Consider the following 22336-nt stretch of genomic DNA (forward strand, 5'->3'; position numbering starts at 1 on the left):
CTCTGGGGTTACATTGTGACACAAATTCCAGGTGGCTTCATTTCCAACAAGTTTGCAGCATATATGGTGTAAAACTCCAACAGTCATGGATTTCTTCCTCAGGCCGAGATCAGGAGGCTTGTAGTTGTGGGTGAAGGAGATGAGTTGCACATGTGAAGGGTATCCTGAAAATTAAATGTTAAGGACTAGGAAGAGAGAAGGAAGGATAAGGAAGACTAAATTGGGGAAGATAATTTTAGGAAAAAGGGAACTATATACAAAATATGCAGAACAGACAGACACTAAGCAAGACATACACATACAGACTTCACAAAAAATATGGCCATAACACTCACTCATACTAAAAAATATTTGTTGGAAAGGATCCAAAATAGATCAAAAGAAAAGAGAATTCAGCTGAATCAATTAAAAGCTTCTTAAAATGTAATAGCCAGCAACTGTTTAGATAAATCATTTCAAATTCAAAAAAAATTTTTTTTATGGCAGAGCAGAGCAGATCTGAAAGAGAATTTCATGTGTAATACAAACATGGAAAACTCTACTATAAGTGTATAACAGTATATATACAAAGTTATTGTATAACAGTAACTCTATGATAATCAATCATAGGCAAGAAGCACTGTGAAGAAAGTCCACCTAAAAATCATCATTATGTCATAACATCATTATGAGGGAAATAAAGCAATGATGTTAAAATAGAAAGAGTGAAAGTCGTTAAATGAGTATACCTAGAAAGAAAAACAACATGAATATGATGAGAAATTTCTCTTTCAGGTGAACCTTGACTAAATTAAATTGTAAAAGTTCATGATTAACTGAGACCTAGAGCAATAATGAAATTAAGACATAAATCCATCATACAAGGAAACACATTGAGGGTCCATGATTTTCAATCCATATTCATTGATCATGCCTGTGGAAAGAATCCTAGAGCATTAACAGCAATCGATAAGGAAGTGAAATGATTATCTGGTGTTCACTATAGATCTTTAAGAAGTATAAAACAGGATGTATGCTGCTGTGGATTTCACCAATGTATTAGGGACTTTTTTGATCTTGTCATCAAAATTGATCCAGTGTTGTTTTGCAGCAATTTTATAGTATGAAGTACAGTGTTCATAGTGTTGGGGCATCCCCAAGCATTACATCATTACCATCATGAGTTGGTTGGGCTTCTGCATTTCCTTTGGGATCGGTGCAATCTTGGGGTAGCCATTGTAGAAATGGTCAACAATAGCACTGTGTATGTGGATGGAAAACCAGAAATTAAGGTAGCACAGTTTAACTGGGATCCAGAGACTGTGGGCCTCTTCAGGGGCTGACTTGCTCAGGGATCACTCCTGGCTCTACGCTCAAAAATAGCTCCTGGCAGGCTCAGGGGACCATATGAGATGCTGGGATTTGAACCACCATCCTTCTGCATGCAAGGCAAACGCCTTACATCTATGCTATCTCTCTGGCCCCTCTCTGTCCTCTTTTGACTGCATTATGTTCTATAACCCTCTAGTACCTCACCAGAGAACCTTATTGATGTCCAACTTTTTTTGGTGGGGGAGGAGTTCACACCCAGTGGTGCTCAGGGGTTACTCCTGGATCTGTGCTCAGAAGTCGCTCCTGGCAGGGTCAGGGATTCGAGCCTGGGATTCGAATTTCAGGATTCGAACCACCGTCTGTTCGAATCAGCTGTGTGCAAGCAAACATCCTACCGCTGTGCTATCTCTCTGGCCCCTTGATGTCCAGCTTTTACAAACCAAATCACAGACCCAAGGCAGAAAGGGCAATCTTACTCCCTGTGTAGGTTAAGACCCAGAAACTTAGTCAAGCGCTGGGCATCTTGTCTGATAAGGCCCCATGCAGGACTCACTCACTGCCCTAACCCTCATCCTGGGCACATTTCTCCCTGCTCTATTTCCCAAATCCCAGTTGAAGCTTCATTGATTTCTACTGGCTTCCTGTTTCAAGCTCTAAGATGAGTTGCTTTCCGGGACTTAGAGCTCTGACCACCCTCAGTCCTCTGTTAGCTGCAACAAGCAGGATGAGCTGCGCGCTGGCTGAGCAAGAAGGCAGGTGAGCCCAGGATTCTGAGTTCAGAGAAAGCACAGATGCTGACATAGCTAAAGCTGCCGCCCTTGGTCCTGGGGAGCTCTAGGACTTACTTGGAGCCCTGGGATGGCAAGTGCTTGAGAGCAGAGAACTGGAATGAAGTTTGTCTTCAGTGTGGCTCTGAGTCCTGCTTTTCCCAGATGAGACCAGCACAGTACCATTACCCTGGGAGGATTCAGCCCTCCCTCAGGGCCAGCTCGGTGGTTGGTATGAATCCCTTTTACCTTAATAGGGATGTATTCTCTCACTAGCAGGGCCCCATACCTGTCTTGCCCAGATTGTGTGGTATGGGGGTACCAGGGAGAGCTGGGAGTGGGTGCAGGTGTCTGACCTCTCTTCCTATCTCCATGTCCTCTGCAGGGAGATCAAACTGCTTTGCATCGGGCTGCGGTGGTGGGGCACACTGATGTGGTCTCTGCTCTCATTCAGGACGGCTGTGCTCTGGACCGCCAAGACAAGGTGACATAGGACATAGAAGCTCGACACCCACCTTCAGAACTTTCTATTTTACTTATTGGAGAGCCTCACCCAGCAATGCTCACCAACTATGCCTAGCTGGGGTACTCAAGGGACATGCAGTGCCAGGGTTAGAGCCTGAGCTAACAGCAGACAGAGCTACATACACATCAGCCTGTATGCTTGGCTAATGTTCTCTCCTGCAGGAACTTTTGAGTGTTTGGATGGGATTGTGCCTACTGTTCACCAGTCACACGTTCATCTTTAGTTATCTATTCATGATAAATCAGCCCAGACTGTCAGTACTTTGTCACTTTTTTTCTAGTTTTTAGGCCACACCCAGCAGTGCTATGGGCTGACTCCTAACTCTGCCCTTGTAGGATCAATTCTTGTTTTGTTTTTGGTTTTGGTTTTTGGGCCACACCCTGTGACGCTCAGGGGTTACTCCTGGCTATGCGCTCAGAAGTTGCTCCTGGCTTCTTGGGGGACCATATGGGACGCCGGGGGATCGAACCGCGGTCCGTCCTAGGCTAGCGCAGGCAAGGCAGGCACCTTACCTCCAGCGCCACCGCCCGGCCCCGTAGGATCAATTCTTAATTAATGTACTATCTCTCTGGCCCCACTCCAGATTTTTTTTTTTGAATTAGTACCTGGTATCTCATCCAATCACCTAACAAAATAACGCTTTCTGCCAAAGATGTGACTCAATGGTAGATTTTTGCTTTGTATGACCCCTGGCACCACTAAAATAACAAGTTCAAAAACAAACCAACCTTCCCCTATACTATAGCAGCAATGAACAGCCACATAAATTTAGATGGAAAGATGGAAAAAAAAAAAAACCTAGAAGTAACAAGCTCTGGAGGCCTGGTTGGGAAAGGGGTAGACTCTTGGTCCCTATTTTTCTTTTAAAGATAAGTGAAATTGAGTTGGGAGATGGCTCAGAGAATGGAGCACATGTTTTACATGTAGGAGCTCTGGGGTTTGTCTCCTGCAGTGCCAGAAGCAACTGCCTAGCACTTTAGCATGTTGTTTTGTGTCTTCATATAACTGATTAAAAGTCATGGCTGATGCATGGACCTCAGTGGAGATACATTGGCTGACCCCTGCTTCTTGCTTCGAGCCTCGCATGGAGCAGCGTAAGACATGTCACCTCTTCTCTTCTCTACCTGCCCTCATGCTATATCCCTGGCCTTTTCCATCCAGTACACTGCATAGTTCTTTTGTTTTTCTTTTTTCTTATTCAGTTAGATAGATATGGACTACATTGTCTAATCATATGTAGTACATACATGGATAGGGTTCCTTTGCACATGACCACAGGATTCAATCCCAGGCTTCCTGGAAGCCTCACCAGTGAGCTCACCAAAACAATTAAAAGCCACATATTGATGACATCTTTTATATATATGTTATATATATATTTAGATGTTTTTTACCAAAACAAAAATAAAAGCCATATATTGATGACACCTTTTATCTTATTAAAGATCTTTGATTTCTTAGTGTCTATGCATTTATTTTGCACACTGAGGCCTTTGGATTAAAAGTGGGTGGAATAAAATTTGAAGAAAGGAGGATAAAATGGGGGATCTACTTCTCTACTTTTGGGGCCCTAGAATTTAAGAAGCTGCAAAGTTCCTCTGGGGTCAGGAACAGCAGAAGCTCCAAGGAGGTAACAGAAATGGCAAAGAACATACATTATACTATTTAACTATTTTAATTTTCATTTGTTTTTGAATTGGAGGTACTCAGGGCTTGACTCTGTGTTCAGGTATCACTCCTGTAGTTTTTAAACCAGAGTCAGCTACATGCAAGACTATTTCTCTGACTCCCCTCCATCAAACCACGTTAGTGTCATTTTCTGTTCACTGTGAGCTGTGGACAGGTCTTAGAATTGGCTTTTGAGTGAGTAGCAAGCCTAGTGCCTAAGACATTCATCCATGGTCCATCACAGGACTAGAACACAAATATATAACATGTTCCGGACAGTGTTTATTGCATATAGCAGTGTAATAGACATATGCCTTTTCTGGGAAAACTCAACTGATTTTTTTTATTCTTTGTTTCAGATGAGAAAGACCCTGAGGGTGTGCCCTAAATACACTTAGAGGAGCCAGAAGGGTAGATTCAAGTGCTAGAGTGCTTGTGTTTACAATCTTTGCATCAAGTCCTGGCCCTACAAGTCACCCTACTCCAACATCCTGCCCCTAGAACCTGTGGGAGTGGCATTAGGGTCCTTTGGCCCAGAGGGACAGGCAAGACCATGCCGCAAAAGTGGAGTCCATCCCTCTGCTGCTTGGTCATCTGGAGATGGATGTGGGTGAGTAACGCTTTCCCTCTTCATGTGTTTGCAGGATGGAAATACTGCTCTGCATGAAGCCTCCTGGCATGGCTTCAGCCAGTCAGCCAAGCTGCTCGTTAAAGCAGGAGCCAATGTGCTTGCCAAGAATAAGGTAAGGCCAAGCAGGGGCTGGAACTCCCCGTCACAGGTGAGGTCGGCTTGGCTATGGGCTTCCTAGCCTGAGGAAGCCTCTCCACAGCAGAGGAAATACCTGCAAGATGAAATGAATGTCTCAGACTCCTTAGTGAACATAATGTACAACAGAGGCTCCCAATCTCATGTAATTTTACAAGAAAACAAATCCTGCAGCACCTTCCTGGAAATCTTTCTTCTTTAAAGGAATGAACAGAAAGCAGGCTGCATCACCACCACTTGTGGATTGTTCTGTGGTTCTCCCTACCCTGTGCACACATAAGCACACTCCCAACCAGGAATTGTATTATGCTCTTGGGGAAACACTGATTTTGTCGAAGGATGATCAGTGATCTTGTGGAAGGAAGATCTTAATTAGAGGAAGCTACATCTCATCTCCTGTAGTAGGCTGCTGAGGTCTTCTGGGAAGGAAGTGTCTTTGGTTCCTGGGTTGGAATTTGAGTGGGGGTCCACTTATCTCCCTACTATCAGTCCCATTTGAACACCAGTTGTAAAATATATCTCCATGGTTTGTGAAATCACTCCACATGCCTTATTTCCAACCCCAGACTGTTGGGTTTGATGTAGGTAGGGTAGTCCTAAAGAATTAACAAATTAAGCTAGTCAGGAAAGAATCATGGAGTCAGAGCCTGTGGCTTCTCCCTCATGGTGTCGCTCAGCACCAAGCCCAAATTGACTTTTCTTCATTAAACCAATACACATTCACCAGGAGGGGGAAGGTTGAGAAATCCAGATGGGCTTATACATACCAAAAGAAGAGGTTTTAAGAAAAGAGGAGGATGGGGGAACACCTTTGTTTTGGATTAATTGCTGGGTGTCATCTTACAGGAAAGCGTCGATATATTATGCTAGCAGACCCAGTAAGCTTGTGCTTCAGTACTGAGCTCAGAACAATAACAAATGCTCTATTTCATAGACTATTTGTTTGTTCCAGGAAGCTGGAAGGGGAACATGGGTGCAGAAATCCCAAAACACTTTCTTTTGAAAAGCAGGGTCCATACCACCTCAAGAACATGAGCACATTGGAGTATGTTCCAAATGTTACAAAGCGAACCTAGAACCATCTCAAAGACAACTCAAGTGTACTCCAATGGCTCTGCCATATTGCCCAGACTCAACTACCCCTTGGCAGTTTCTGCAATCTGGGGTTAGCCTGTTTGAAGTGAGTTTGTTGGAAATAGGGGCAGGAATCTCTTTTCTCATCATCCTAGATGCTTTGTATCTGTCTCAACAACCTGAGGTAGCAGGTGGAGTTAGGCCTTGCTTTACAGTCAGAGTTCAAGTTTAAGGCTGAGGCTGCCAAAAGCCCTGCTTTCTGATAGAGGGGAGCCTGCCTTCTGTCTCTTTCCAGCTACTCTGAAACCCACTGATGACTGGAGGAGTTGGTGAGTCCCTCCTTTGAGCCCCACATACTAACATGGCCCCTTCTTTTGCCTCTGTCCTAGGCGGGGAACACTGCTCTACACCTGGCCTGCCAGAACAGCCATGCCCAGAGCACCCGTGTCCTCTTGCTGGGTGGCTCCCGAGCAAACCTCAAGAATAATGTGGGTGAATGAAATCGCCACAGGCGATAAAATCTGTGTCTAAGATCCATGTCTTTTGAGCCCTGAAATAGCTGTGCTTGAGTATTAGCTTCACCTCTGAACATGTGTGAACTTAACATCCCAAAGATGGCCCCTCTACTCTGTCCATTACTAGAATAGGTGTGAAGGGAAGAGCTCATTTCCAAACACTGCCCTGGATCTTTAGTCAGCAACTGCCTGGATTCTAGGGTGACAGGAAAGGTCTGGGGTCAGAGGAGTGTTACCCAGTGAGGGGTCAGCAGAACTTGCTGTAGCGAGCTAAGGCTTTGCTTGGAGTAAGCATCCAGCACAGCAGAGTTAAAATCAGGTCATAGGGTCGTGGGCCTGGCAAGGGCACTGAAGATAGTTGTACTATTCACTGGATTCAGACCCAAAGAGTATTTGTATCTATGCCAATTTGCCTGCTTTTAAATCGTTTTTTAAATGTTCCTATTTTGGTGTTATAACTACTCAAATTGAGCTTAGACTTTCATTTCTGTCCACAGGCAGGTGATACCTGTTTGCACATAGCAGCACGCTACAATCATGTGTCCATCATTAAACTCCTGCTTAGTTCTTTCTGTTCTGTCCACGAGAAGAACCAGGTCAGTATGTGGGCTCTCCTGTGGCGATAGACCCATTCCCACATAGCTAACTGACAGGAGGGCTTTTGCAGGTATGACCCATTCTCCTGGAGGGGGAACATTTGGGGATGGGACTCTTTCACGGGGCTCACAGCTGACCCAGTCTCCTCAAAAAATGTGCCATTGCCGTCAGCCATGTGTGAATGTTGAACATTTCCTGGTTATCTTAGCATGCATTTTGCTTCTAGTGCTTTTGTTTGTGTTTTGGAGGCAACATCTGATGGTAATCAGGGGCTACTCCTGGCTCTGCACTCAGAAGTCACTCATGGCAAGCTAGGGCGATCATATGTTATGATATGATATGCCAGGGATCAAACAGAAGCAAGGCAAGAGCCCTACTCATGATATTATCTCTCCAGTCCCACTTCTAGAGATGTTAAGAATTTTTTAAATAAGCAAGACTTGAGGAGATGACTCAGTAGGAGGGCATGCCTCATATGGCTGAGGGCTGTGGGCCAATGCCAGTTCCACAAAACAGACAAACACATAAAACAGGGAAGTATGGCATAATTGGTTAAACAAAGAAACTTAGTGTCTCATGACTCCCTGAGTTTTTTTCTTAGCAATAGTGCTGTATTTGTGCCCAAAAAACTTTGATTTATGTAAAATTAGGCACATTATCTTTATCTTTGCTATGTAGACTGGGGTGTTGAAATCAAACTATTTCTCCTAGGATATCTGGATATAACATTTAGTTCTTTGTATTAACAGAAATATTCCTGTTTATCCATACTTATCCATTGTTTGACCTTTTGGTGTTTGCGGTATTTATATCTGAAATTTAAAAATTAGATTATGAGGGGCCATAGCGATGGTGCAAGCCATGGGGCATTTGCCTTGCATGCACTAACCTAGGACAGAATGTAGTTGGGTCCCCCGACGTCCCATATGTCCCCCAAGCCAGGAATGTTCTGAGCTCTTAGCCAGGAATAACCCATGAGCATCACTGGGTGTGGCCCAAAAAACAAAAACAAAACAGAAATTAGATGAGAACTGAAGAGACAGTACAGAGATATAGGAGCTTAACTTACATGTGGCCAGCCTAGGTTTGGTATCTGCCATGATATTTCTGACCACTGCCAAGAGTGATTCTGAAGGAAAGAAAGAAGATAAATATTAGAGGCTGGAGAGATAGCACAGCGGTGTTTGCCTTGCAAGCAGCCAATCCAGGACCTAAGGTGGTTGGTTAGAATCCCAGCATCCCATATGGTTCCCCAGGCCTGCCAGGAGCTATTTCTGAGCAAATAGCCAGGAGTAACCCCTGAGCACCACCGGGTGTGGACCAAAAACCAAAAAAAAAAAAAAGATAAATATCATTCATGAGCCAAAGAGAATGTTTCATGTGCTGAGTACATGTTCTGCATGTGGAGAGGCCTTGAGATTTCTGAAACTTCTTGATTAGAGATTTTTTTTTTTTTTGGTTTTGGGTCACACCCAGCAGTGCTCAGGGTTATCCATGGCTCAATGCTCAGAAATCGCTCCTGGCAGGCTTGGGGGACCATATGGGATGCTGGGATTCGAACCACCGACCTTCTGCATACAAGGCAAATGCTTTACCTTGATGCTACCTCTCTGCCCCCAAATTTAAACATTTTCTTGCCACATTTTTACAATAGGCTGTGCAATGACCGTTTTCCATTTCACCATAATAGTAAAAATCTAAGAATAAGGGGTATTCTTCAGGGCTGTCCTTAAAAGCCATAGTGTACTGTGACAAGTCAAGGTTTATTAAAGGAAAGTCCATGTAGGTATGTAGTTTTATTCATTCACTTGCCATCATAGGAAAAGTGTTTCAAATGTATTGCAAGCACAGTTGGTAATTTCCAATTTTCTGTTCTTTTTAGACAATCCTGCTGTGTGTTGCAGTGTCTGCAATAAATGCTATTATTTTCTATCAGCTCTTTGAAAAATAACTTACAGCAATCTTACAGCATGCATTTATTATAGATGTCAAAGGCAAGGATAAGTTAAGATCTCAAATGTCTGAGATTCTTGGTGACAGAGGAAGCATTGAACTGTGGATTTGAACTGGCCTTGAAAAAAAAGTGTAGCAATAATAGACTCATTAAACTGCTTGTTTTAAACAAGTTTTTTTGCAAATTTTGAGTCAACAGATAATCTCTGTTTTTCTCTTCATATCTTTTCTGCCTATCAGCTTTATTCAAGTCCTGATGAAGACCCTCTATCAGAAATAGAAGTAGCTCATGTAGATCTTGTTGATTATGCCCTGGTCATTTAGCTCTCTAATGGTCATCTAAAAGTCTTTGGGGTTGATATAGGCTTTGTAATATTAAGTTCATGTAACAAGTGTTTCCAAAAATTATGAAGTACGGTAAGAGCTGGACCAGTTCTCTTATCTACAGAACCAAAGTTCTGGAACTGGGCATTTCCACTTTTGATAGTCTCTGCCTCATGAGGGGTCAGCTATTTGTTGCGGTTATATGTTGAAGTCACAGTTTGTTTCTGTTTTACCCTTTTAAGTATTCTTTTGGGTCAGAGAGGCATCTTATAATCTGATCATGTGCCGATGTCTGAATTTTTTATTTGTGAGAATCCTGCTTCTGACAAGGCATAGTGGGACTCAGAGATTCTTGGCAGAGCTTTCATCTATGGAAACACAAGCATAACCTTTCATCTATTGGGAGATTACCAATAATTCATTCATTATCAATTTTTTACCCAAATAGGTGACTTAATTGTTTTTGTACCTGAGGATCTTCATTAAAATGTCTTTTGGGGGGCTGGAGCGGTAGCACAAGCTATAAGGTGTCTGCCTTGCATGAGCTAGCCTAGGATGCACCGTGGTTCTATCTCCTGGCATCCCATATGGTCCCCAAGCCAGGGACAATTTCTGAGCACATAGCCAGGAGTAACCCCTGAGCATCACTGGGTGTGGCCAAAAAACAAAAAAAAATTTTGGGGGGGGTGGCCAGAGTGGTGGCACAAGTGGTAGGGCTTGCCTTGCACGGGCTAGCCTAGGATGAACTGCAGTTCAATCCCCTGGCATCCCATATGGTCCCCCAAGCCAGGAGCGATTTCTGAGTGCATAGCCAGGAGTAACCCCTGAGCTTTACTGGAGTGGCCCAAAAACCAAAAATAACTTTTTTTTTTTTTTTTTTTTTTTTTTTTTTTTTTTTTTTGCAGCTGGTAGGGCTCTCCTTGGGGTAAATTTAAGAAGTTTAATGAAAAGAATGTTAAGGATAATATTTTGTTGGTAGCATGCCCCTTTTTCTATATCTTAATAATTGAGTTATGGTTCTGTGAGCTTTTTGACTATTTCTTGTCCCTAAGAATTATAGGGGATACCAGTGATATGTTTGATTTGCCATTCCTTGCAAAATGATTGAAAAGTTTTACTGATGTAGGTGGGGTAATTTTCTTTTCTTTTTTTTTTGTTTTGTTTTTTGTTTTTTGTTTTTTGGGCCACACCTGGTGACACTCAGTGGTTACTCCTGGCTATGTGCTCAGAAATCGCTCCTGGATTGGGGGACCATATGGGATGCCAGGGGATCAAACCATGGTCTTTCCTAGGCTAGCACATGCAAGTCAGATGCCTTACAATTTGCGCCACTGCTCTGGCCTCAGGTGGGTTCATTTATTTATTTATTTATTTATTTATTGTTTTTCGGGCCACACCCTTTTGATGCTCAGGGGTTACTCCTGGCTAAGCGCTCAGAAATTGCTCCTGGCTTGGGGGGACCATATGGGATCAAACCGAGGTCCTTCCTTGGCTAGCGCTTGCAAGGCAGACACCTTACCTCTAGCGCCACCTCACCGGCCCCCATTTTTTATTTTTATGGATTGGGGGACACCCTTGACAGAAAAACATTATGGCATGAAGGTGCAAACAGCTTTGGCTCTTTCAGAAGTCATTGGTGTTCCTCAAATAAAATATAAATATGTGGGGCCCAGAGAGATAGCACAGTGGTGTTTGCCTTGCAAGCAGCCGATCCAGGACCAAAGGTGGTTGGTTCGAATCCCGGTGTCCCATATGGTTCCCCGTGCCTGCCAGGAGTTATTTCTGAGCAGACAGCCAGGAGTAACTCCTGAGCACCGCTGGGTGTGGCCCAAAAACCAAAAACCAAATATATATATATATATATATATATATATATATATATATATATATATGTGTCAATGACTACCTGGAGATAGGTGTTATTTTTTTTTTTTTTAGAAATAAGTCAAATAAAAAACAATAAAAATAAAAAATAAAAAGAAGAAAACTATTTGGGGCTGGCGAGGTGGCGTTAGATGTAAGGTGTCTGCCTTGCAAGTGCTAGCCAAGGAAGGACTGTGGTTCGATCCCCTAGCATCCCATATGGTCTCCCCAAGCCAGGGGCAACTTCTGAGCGCTTAGCCAGGAATAACCCCTGAGCATCAAACGGGTGTGGCCCGAAAAACCAAAAAATAAATAAATAAATAAGTCAACAAGTGTAATATCCATTGGCCAGAATTCATTTGTCTATAAACCTTGAGGGGTAGCCACAAGGACATGTGCTTGTTTATTTAAAGACACACAAATAGTATACTTATCAATAATCCATCTGGCTTGCCTCCATGGAAATGATAGTTTACTGCAGGAAAAAAAGGTATTTGTGTGTAGCCATCAACCCTGGGAGGCCAGAATGGGCTCTTATTTGAGTGATAAATATTGGCTTAGACTGTTTTTGCAGAAGTGCTTGAAATTGCTTCAGGGTTTTGGGCATTTAAAGAGGTGGTTACTATGCCTGGGAACAATCCTACCACTAAGCTGAATTGCTTACTATGTTACATGGCTCTGAAACATGTGATAGTAAGTAATTTAAAGTAGCAAGTTCTACTTTTTTAGCAGTCTTGTAATTTGTAAGTACTATTGTGGTCAATGAAGGCATCACCTTTTCCTGATGATGACCTGTCGATGTAAATCAGGGCATCAAGTATAGGGGAGGAACTAAAAATCGAGGATATTACAAAATGTGTCCTTTTGAAGAAATCTCAGACCTTTTCAGCCAGATAATGAGAGGAAACTACTCCTGAAAAATCTGATCGGGCTCATTGAAGAAGCTTAGTGAAAAGTAATATACATTTTACTTTCTATTTTGGAATTGGCAGAACTATTATTTCAGGATCAAAACTGAACAAAGAAAGTGTTCTGAGTCTTGCTTTGATGATAAGAGTAGTGATTAATTCCAAATAGGGCACAAAAGTGAAAGCTTGCTTGTTGTGTAAACAAACTCATTTTAGAATCCCAGACAACTGAACAATAGCATTCATTGGAGCATGAGGAGTTGCCAAAATTAAAAGCCACACCTTCTCTCCAGGTATGAACCTGGAAAGATAGAACTTTTGGAGCAGGTCCTTGAAAAAAAAAATCCAATTCCTTTGGGCCTTTTGAGTTAAACACCTGGGGCTACTTAAGTCTGGATTTCCTTCCAAAGTACTAAGTAAACTGCTACACTCAGAGTTTGGAATTCTAAGGGAGGAATGGATCAAATTTATATCATCTAAGAGTTTTTGACAATCATGAGTTCTTAGATTTTTTTTTATAAATAGAAATCTTTTGGGGACATAATGAAGAACCCTTCAATATGAAGCACAAGTATTGAAATAGAGGCAAAGTCTGAATTTTTCTGTGGCTATTGTCAAACCAGCAGTCTGCAAGCAACTGATGACATATTCATACAAACATTGTGATTTTCTGCCCATAGAGCAGGCCATGATAATGCCATCTATATATACATCCATATATTGGACCAGACATGCACTGAGAAACTTTTTGCAAGCTAGACATAAGGCCACATTAAAATATATTGACACATGGTGAGTTCACCATGCCCTGAAGTAACAGCATCCATTGAAGCTGTTGCATGGGGGTTCTATTATTGAGAGAAGGAGCTGAAAAGATAAAGCACTTTCTGTCTTTTGGGTAAATAGAAATATTATTTTTAAAAAAAACAGTCTTTTAAGTCAATTACTATCAAAGGTAAGTCTTCTAGAATGGCTACTGGTGAAGGTAAGCTGTTCTGTAGTTTTCCCATAAGAATCATGGATGCATTGGCAGCTCTTACTGATTTAATGTTAAATCAAATAAAGTCTCCTACTACCTACCCTTTTTGCTTAACAAAGACGGGGTTATTCCATTCCAAAAAGGTTTCAATATGTCCCAGTCTTAGCTGCTCATCAACTAAGTTTCTCAGCACCTCTACTTTTGTGCTGTTCATGGGCCACTGGGGAATCCAGAATGAAAGTTCAATTTCTATTCTATTGTAATAGATGCTGGGTGCTTTAAAATAATGGCTCCAATTAAAAAGGTGAGACCTCTGAGCCGGTGGGCTGGAAGGGGTTTGGACAATAAGGTGAAGCATCTGAGCTAGTGATACAAGAGGGGGATGGGCAAAGGATGTTATATTCCACCCTCCAGAGGTTCATTGATACTGAAACTACATGTGGTATAAAAACAGCCTGTTGTTTTTCCAGTCCTAAGCACTTCAAAAGCCCGACAATCTGGAAAACAGATATTGGGGCAAAACACCACCTATTCCTTCTAGGCTATAAGGTATATGCTGCAAAGCCCAATTGTGGGCCAGTGTTTTAAAGCAATCACAGAAATGTCAGTGCTAGAGCCAAACATTCATTCAAACTGCTTTCCCTGAATTCAAAGGGTTAACATTGGATTTTCTTCTTCAAGCTTAGCAGTAAAAGCTATTAATAGATTAGCAGAAGCATCAGGGTTTGTGCTCTTGAAATCCCTTTTCCCGATGCATTCTGATTTGCCAGGCAAAATATAAGGAAGTAATAAAATTGAGTTATGATTTCACCATTTATATTTTATTTTATTTTATTTTGTTTTAGTTTTTTGGTTTTTGGGTCATACCCGTCAGCGCTAAGGGTTAATCCTGGCTCTACGCTCAGAAATTAGGTGGGGGGGGGCACATGGGATGCTGGAATTCAAACCACCATCCTTCTGCATGCAAGGCAAACATCCTACCTCCATGCTATCTCTCCGGCCCATGATTTCACCTTTTTCAAAAGTCCAAACTATGGGCATGGAAAAAGTACTATTATTTCTCCTATGTGGCCAGAATCTATATGAATTGACATACCTTTTAGAGTCAAAATGCTTCTCTGTATTATCAGACCCATAGTTCCTGAAGCAATTGCCCTTTTATGCCAGATCTTACCTTGAAATGGTACTGAGCTGGTTTTATGGTTAATTCTTCAGGAGAGGGTATATCAAGGGCACAGCTTCCTGAAGTGGCAGGCTTTAATGAACTTATACTGTAGAGTTCTCTTGGGCTGGGCTGGGAAGCTGCATTATTGACAAAAAGATTTCCTGATTTTGTGGGGCCTGGGGTTGCCTCCTGAGTCAGTTTCCCCAGACAGAATGATTAAGTCTTGGTTTTGAGGGGGCAGATCTGGAAGCCAGAGCAGAAAAGGATTGCATCTTAAAGTCTCTATGTAAATATCTCATTTTGCCACAGTTAAAGCATCTGACATGAACTCGTGGGGCTGGTTTTGGACCCTTTCCCAGTTGCTGAAGATACAATAAGAAGATTAAAAAAATCTCTAGCGCAATGGAATCCTTTGCCACACTCCTTGGGCAGAGTCTACCATATTCACTAAGCAGATAATTGCATCCATTCTAGTTCCCCAGATTTTGCACCTGAATAGTATAAGTTGATAAAGGAGTGGAGGTAAGGGCAAGATGGAGGGAACAGGAGGTAGAACTGATAATTTTCACTGGCATTGTCTGAGGCTAACTTTTTTGTTATCCTATTAACCTGTTGTGCTACCATGTCTTTAGCTTGCCTCCATATAGCCTCAATCAGTTTTCTTAGAAATTCTGCATGTGCCTCAAGAGCCCCCTGGAAACATTTTTCTATAGCTACCCTTAAATTGGGCATCACAATCAATTTTTTTCTAAGCCTTTAACTAAGCAAGCTCTCTGATGAGGCTCAAAACAGCATGGGGGTAATTTTGCCTAATTATGTATTTCTCAGAACTCCCCTTCTCCTATCAGCTTCTCATAAGACAATAGAACTCCTGCAACCACACTTTCTCTGTGATCTAGGCTATTACACTCAGCCTTAACTCCTTCAGAAAGCCACATCTTCCACTGTAGAAGTTGGGAAGCACTTAGGCAGTTCTTAGCCATAGTATTAAAGTCCTGATGGGTCAAACACACACTGTCACTTCAAGTACCAAGGAATTTAACACAAATCAGAAAAAGTGGACCATATTCCAAGCATGCTTTCTTAAATTTACCAAGATATTCCATATTTAAATTTTCATAGGTTGAAGTTTGATAGTTTTCCAGATGGGAGCGAGTTAGTTTTGGGTCTGTGTCAGTGCCAATTGATCTAAGAATTAGCTGTGATGGGAGTTGGGTGGGGTTTGTCTCACTTTCTCTATAGAGCTCTGGTGAGGGTGGGGTGAGTGGTAATCTTGCAGATCTACTTTCTGATTCAGCATCTAATTGGGCTATCTCTACCATTTTTGGCTTTTGTTTCATTTAGTATTTAATATTTGCTGGTAAAGTGGTTGGCATCTCCTCTGGCCTACCACCAGTGGATAGTGGCAAATTACCAGCCTCAGGGCTTTTGCTTGAGCACGTGTAATTACTGGAAATGCACTTTTGTTTTCCTTGAGGTGGATTTAGAAACAGTGGAGTGCATAACAAACAGTTGAAAGTGTTTCAGAAACAGTTGATGCAGTTTCATAGTGCTCTAATTGTTCGCATTTCACGATACATGCAAACTATAATAACAAGAATAACCACTACCATAGTAACCAATGTATAGATTACTATCTTGACTTTTGGACAAAGAAGGTAGCAATATACATGAGGAGAAGCCAGGGTCCCCCAACCCACAACCACGCTATTGTCATAACTTTGAACCAAATAGAATCTTACTGAAAAATCCACAGCAGAAAGATCCACTTGAGTAGCCATGAGATTATCCCAGGGAACCTCTCACCAGTCGTGATGGAGTCCCTGCTCTGGGCGTCAGGTGTAAATGATACTGGTGAGGTCAGATCCCAAGATGTAGAAGTCACTGGTGAAGTCAAGAGTTGCTGGTGCACAGCAGAAAAATCCTTTGAGCAGCCATGAGACTAGCCCAGGGAACATTTCACCAGTTGTAGATGGAGTCCCTACTTTGGGTGTTAGGTTTAAATGATACTGGTGAGGTCAGATCCCAAGATATAGAAGTCACTGGTGAAGTCAGAGTTGCTGGTGAGGTTAGAGTCACTGGATGTAGAAGTCACTAGTGAGATCAGATCCCAGACAAGTAGAGCATTCACAATGAAGCATCCACCAGCAACTTTGGGAGAGTTACTTCATTTATACTAAGTGGGAAATGGATATTTATATTAGGGGAGAATAGGTAGTGGACTTTGTGTCAATTAATCAGGTACTATGTGAGAGGGGATTAAAACTGGGTGTGTGCTTCTGGGAAGGCAGGGTAAGGGGATTAGGGAAAGCAAGGTGTGTGTTCTAAGTGTTAAAACAGGATATGTGCTTAAGGTATTAGCTACAGCACATGACCAACCAGGTTTGATCCCCAGCATCCCAGATGGTCCATTACACTGCTAGGAGTGATCCCTGAGTACTGAACCAGGATTAAGCCTTAAGAACTACATAAACCCTCTATCAGTTCCCAGTAAGTGTAAATCATTATTTGACTTTGGAAAGCCGCCACCACCATCATCATCTTCATCCTCATCATCATCATAAATGGGAAACTGGGAACTGTGTGTAAGAATCAGATGATGTAAAGCTACTTTCTTCCAACTCCTTTCAGGCTGGAGACACAGCCCTTCATATTGCTGTGGCCCTAAATCACAAGAAGGTGGTAAAAATCCTCCTGGAAGCAGGAGCAGATGAAACCATTGTCAATCATGTAAGTGGATTGGTCACTATCCCCTTCCAGAACCTTTGTGCTGCCACTGCCTCACCTTCTGGGCTATCAAGCTCCAGAGCTACCTCAGCATCTCAGGCTTCATGGACCCTTGTTCTTCACTCCTGAGGGGGGTGCCCTAGGGACTCTTTGGACTCAGCTGGTAAACACATACTGGCATTAAAAGTTTGGTCAGGGGTAGTGAAAGAAGAAGATAAGTGGGCTTTACTCAAATGTGTTTTGAGCTTATAAACTGCTGTGGCCCTTGGGAAAATGGTCATGTGGCCAGGCTACTAATCTTCCTGGGAAAACACCTTTCTTGGATCCTGAGCAGTAGTACAGGGGTAGGATGCTTGCCTTGCACACTTCCATCTAAGAATTACCCCTGAGTGCAGAGCCAATGGTAAGCCCAGAACACAGCTGGGTGTGACCCAAAAACCAAAAAAGAAATAAAAAGAAAACACCTGGGCCGGAGAGATAGCATGGAAGTAAGGTGTTTGCCTTGCATGCAGAAGGACGGTGGTTCAAATCCCAGCATCCCATATGGTCCCCCGAGCCTGCCGGGGATGATTTCTGAGCGTAGAGCCAGGAATAGCCCCTGAGCACTGGGTGTGACCCAAAAACCAAAAGAAAAGAAAACACCTTTTTCTCAAATTGTCTCTCTTGCTACTTCTCTCTCCTCATCTCTTCCTCTCTCTCTTCCTCTCTCACCTCTTCTTCCTTCTCCCTCTGATTTTTCTTAATTTTTCTCCCCCTCTCTTCTCCCTATCTTCTCTTTCTCTCCTGCTCTTCTCTTCTCCCTATCCTCTCTCTTTCTTTCTCCCCTGCCCCCCCTCTCTTCTCCTTTCTCCCCTCTTAGTCTGAAGCCATTTGTGATGTGTTAGTACCCCTATATCTTATTCCCTAGCCTCTTTCTCAAGCTCTAGACTTGCCTGGGGCTGTGTGTCAGTGCACTGTTCCACTGGTGCCTTGTTGTCACCTGTTAGGAGAGTTTTGTTTCTCCTAAACTTTTTTCAAGGCCAGAATTTCCTTATGGTTTTTCACAGTTCACTTCTTGAGACTGGTTGGACTCTGATCTGCCATTTAAAGTGTTTTCTCTGTATTTTCCAATGATAATTCTTAGGTAGTTGGATTTTATAAGCTTTTAGATTTTTGGTACTTTGGTCACACTTGGCTATGTTCAGAGATCACTCCTAGATCTGCACTCAGGGGATTACATATAGTGCCAAGGATGTAATTGGAATTGGTTGTATGCAAGGTAAGAGCCTTAAACCACTGTTCTCTCCAGTCACATTCTTTATATTGTTTCCTCAATCAAAATCTTTCTTCTTATAGGGGTCAGAGTGGGTAGAGCATTTGCCTTGTACATGGCTGATCCATATTCAATTCCTGGTATATCATATGGTCCCCTGAGCCTGCCAGGAGTAACCCCTGAGCATGCCTGGGTGTGGCCCCAAAACCAAACAAAGGAAGCTTTTTTCTGGATCCTGTTCAGGATAAAAGGTACAAAAGGAAGTACCTTTTGCCTCCTTCTGGAAGATTCTGGTGCAATGCCCCAGACTTGGCCTCCAAATGAGCAGAGCTGCTCCTGAGGGTAAAATGTTCATGTCATTTGTTGTACAGCTCACCACTGGGCTGTGTCATTCTTGCTCACTTGGCTCTTTCATGGGGTGGGATGACTAGGGCCAAGTCCTATTCATGATTGTATTACAGGAAACACTGGTACCGGTACTAGTGGTACTGATGCAAGTATGCTGGGCTGGTGCCTGTCCTCACTTATCCTCCCCGTTCCTCTCCTCAGGCAGGCCAGACTCCGCTGGAGACTGCCCGCTACCACAATAACCCAGAAGTCGCTCTTCTCCTCACCAAGGCTCCCCAGGTAGGACTTGCTGTGTTTCCTACTATGTAGATTGTAGGAAGCTGTGATTGGGATTCCAGAATCATCATCTCAGACTGAAGTAGGGAACTAGTGGTTTATTGAGCAGGTCATGAAAATAGGGGTCATCCACATGGACCTTTAGATTAACTGGCATCATAGCTGTCAAGTCTGCCTTTCCTCCCCGGGGCTGGATCCCTGTCCCTCCTTACTTCTCATTATGCTTTTCCAGGGGAGACATCCTGGGAGAGCCTCCCTGGAAACTGCCCAAGAGGCTCTCATCTGGAGTATGGGGTAGGATCCTGAGCTAGGACAGGGGTTTTAAAGGTAATGGCATGTGGCAAGCCACATCCCAAGGTGCTGCCTTGCACTAGAAGTGGGAGGGCTCCCTTACAGCTTCAAATCATTGCCAAATAATTAGGTTTGTTTTGAACCTTGGGTCCAGGAATTCACATTACATGTCCACAATTCAATTAGAAGTAAAGGCAGGGATGTTCTTTTTTTTTTTTTTTTTACTTTATTTAGGGGTATTCTTTACATAACTGAAACCCAACTACAATCATATTTGTAATCAAGGTGTTTAAATAAAGATATACTAAAAAAAAAAGAAAGTGCTAGTCTGAATACAAAAAAAAAAAAAAAAGAAAAGAAAAGAAAAGTAAAGGCAGGAAGGAGGGCAACAAAAGGGCTATTTGGGAGATGTGCTTGTTAGTTGAGATAAGCTTCCAGCAGGAATCTGGCAACAGGGAAGGGGGGCAGTGCTAGAAATCAGGTGTGTAGGGCAGAAGGTGTTCAGCACAGTTTAATGAACTTTATACTGTGTGTAAGCAGAAATGCCAGGAGATTTCATCTAGGCAGGGCTACTCACATAGCCACTTTGAATAAGTTCTTGCTTTTTCTTTGGTGCCCATTTAGGAGCAACATGCTCCGGGTAATTCTGCTTTAACAATTTTTACTTTTCATTGGATGGTTTTATTTTGGACATCATTCAGATTGAAGAAATAATCTTATTCAGGTTCACTCTTCAAGCCAGTGTTCTTTACATCCCTGTACCTTGCTTGTCTGAGTTTCTTTGCTTGCATGAGTCTTTCACTCTAAAGAAGTCCGTGTTCTTTCTAGACATCTGCTCCCAATGTACCAGGAGAATAGAGTCTCTCTGTGTTTCTGTCTCTCTCCTCTTCTTTTTCTCTACTCTCTACTCTCTACTCTCTTCTTTCTCTCTCTCTCTCTCTCTCTCTCTCTCTCTCTCTCTCTCTCTCTCTCTCTCTCTCTCTCTCTCTCTCACACACACACACACACACACACACACACACACACACACACACACACACAGAGTGGTATCACTATCCTGGGGTGTGAAACTGCTCCAGATTGTTTATTGTTAAGCAACACACAGCCTGCCTTATCTACATAGTATCCCTGGTTCGGCACATCAGTATTTGTTATCGCCACAACTGAGGTGGTCTTTTTGCAGTCAAGGACACTGCTCTGACTGTCTCTGGATCCATACAGGTCCTAACAGCTGGCGCTGAGGTAGAAAGTGCTGAGGTGGGATGTGAATGCTCTGTCCCCGCTGCCTGTGGAAGCTCAGGAACTCTCCCACATCATGCACACTGTGCTTATAACATTGCCTCTTGCCCCTTGCAGGTCTTGCGCTTCAGTCGTGGACGAAACCGAAGGAAAAAGAGAGAAAGACTCAAGGAAGAGAGGAGGGCTCAGTCAGTGCCAAGAGATGAGGTGGCCCAAAGCAAGGTGGAAAGGAGCCTTCCTGCCCTTCCCTCACTACACCCACTAACTGAGGGTGGGAAGCTGCCTCCTACTTCTGTGGGCTCCTCTGATGGCCCCTCACCCTGTGCCCCTCTTTCCCACTAGGTTTTTCTGACTACTCCCAGTCTTTCCTTTCTTTGACTTCCTGTCTTCCATTCTAGTCTGTACCCATCTGTATCTGCATATGCTGGTGCTTGCTAGCTCTGTGACCCTGAGGCCTTGGTCCTACAGGGGAGTAGCACTGTGTCTCCTGAAACTATGGTTTTATTTGATAGGGAAAGTGTCCTCTGGAACTCTGCAGAAAGATGAGTTCCTGGAGCTCACCTCAGACCCACAGGCATATACACCATGGATTGGGACCTAGTAGTCTGGGTTTGAACAAGATGAATGGAAGGAGTGACCTCAGTGAGACATTAGTTCAGGCTGTTTAGGGAGTAGATGGAGGCAGTACCAGGCCACATGGATCTCCATGCAGCTGAGAAAAGAAGCCTGTGGGCAGACTACCTATACAAAGAGCACAGTGGGTGAATGTGCTCTCTGCCTGCTCTGCCCACATCGAGTTCTGTTCTTGTGCCGTGAGTGGTTTATCTCAATAGCTGCCCAGGATGCACTGTACCTTCCAGCTCTCCCTACAGGAAATATGGCTACAGAGACAATCTTGTCATAAACTATACCACTAAGGAGGCTGGAGTGATAATATAGCAGGTCAGGTCTTTGCCTTACATGTGCTCAACCCATCTTTGATTCCTGGCACCACATATGGTTCCCTGAGCACACCAGTAGTAATCCTTGAGCACCAGGGATTGAACTTGGGTTCATCCTGGGTCCGCTGCATGCAAGGCAAATGCCATACCACTGTGCTATCTCTCTGACCCCAGGGCTCTTGTTTTTTTGTTCAAATGCAAAAGATCAAACATCCCTCTGTGTCTCCTGAAACCATGATTTAATCTGAGAGGAGTAGTGTCCTCTAGAACTCTGCAGAAAGATGGAATCCTGGAGCTCACCTCAGAACCACAGGCTCATACACTATGAATTGGGACATAGTAGTGAAGTGTTTGGGGGCAGGTAATTTCTGAAGCACTAGAAAATAAGACTCAAAACTAGTGTAGTTTGGCACCAGCTAAATAATATGAAGTTTCATCTAGCGGAAATATCCATGCTAAGTTAAGATCTACATGCAGCTCCCTCTCTCTGGAAGGTTCCTTAGAGGATGGAGTCCTACAAGGAGCCAGTAGAATTTTTGACTTTCTTCTTTTACAGGGTAGTGTCTCCGCAGGAGACACTCCTAGCAGTGATCAGGCTGCTCTCAGAAAAGAAGTTCGAGAAGATGTTCTGTCGGCTTTTCCAGACTCCCATGCCAAGGAGAACAAACGGAGAAAGCCAAGGCCCAAGGTTAGAGGGCACCTGAGTATAAGTGCAGCTGTGGGCTGGGGAACAGGTGGGTGGGGCCCTGTAATACAAGTAGGTATCCTTCTTTTGTTCATTTATTTTTATTTTTATTATTTTTTTTGGTTTTTGGTTTTTGGGCCACACCCGGCAGTGCTCAGGAG

The 22336-nt window shown here is 43.2% G+C and overlaps 1 protein-coding gene across 1 annotated transcript in view; it reads left to right on the forward strand.

Moving 5' to 3' along the window:
* The window catches only part of ANKRD6 (ankyrin repeat domain 6), a 69480-nt gene that overhangs the window by 39258 nt on the left and 7886 nt on the right, over positions 1 to 22336 (forward strand). The window contains exons 3-10 of the mRNA XM_049772205.1: positions 2464 to 2562; positions 4917 to 5015; positions 6502 to 6600; positions 7125 to 7223; positions 17048 to 17146; positions 18945 to 19022; positions 20667 to 20771; positions 22047 to 22178. Coding sequence (XP_049628162.1) covers positions 2464 to 2562; positions 4917 to 5015; positions 6502 to 6600; positions 7125 to 7223; positions 17048 to 17146; positions 18945 to 19022; positions 20667 to 20771; positions 22047 to 22178 — 810 coding nt within the window. The remainder of the gene's footprint in view (positions 1 to 2463; positions 2563 to 4916; positions 5016 to 6501; positions 6601 to 7124; positions 7224 to 17047; positions 17147 to 18944; positions 19023 to 20666; positions 20772 to 22046; positions 22179 to 22336) is intronic.

The sequence above is a fragment of the Suncus etruscus genome, chromosome 4 (genome assembly GCF_024139225.1).
Source record: "Suncus etruscus isolate mSunEtr1 chromosome 4, mSunEtr1.pri.cur, whole genome shotgun sequence".
Classification (NCBI taxonomy): domain Eukaryota; kingdom Metazoa; phylum Chordata; class Mammalia; order Eulipotyphla; family Soricidae; genus Suncus; species Suncus etruscus.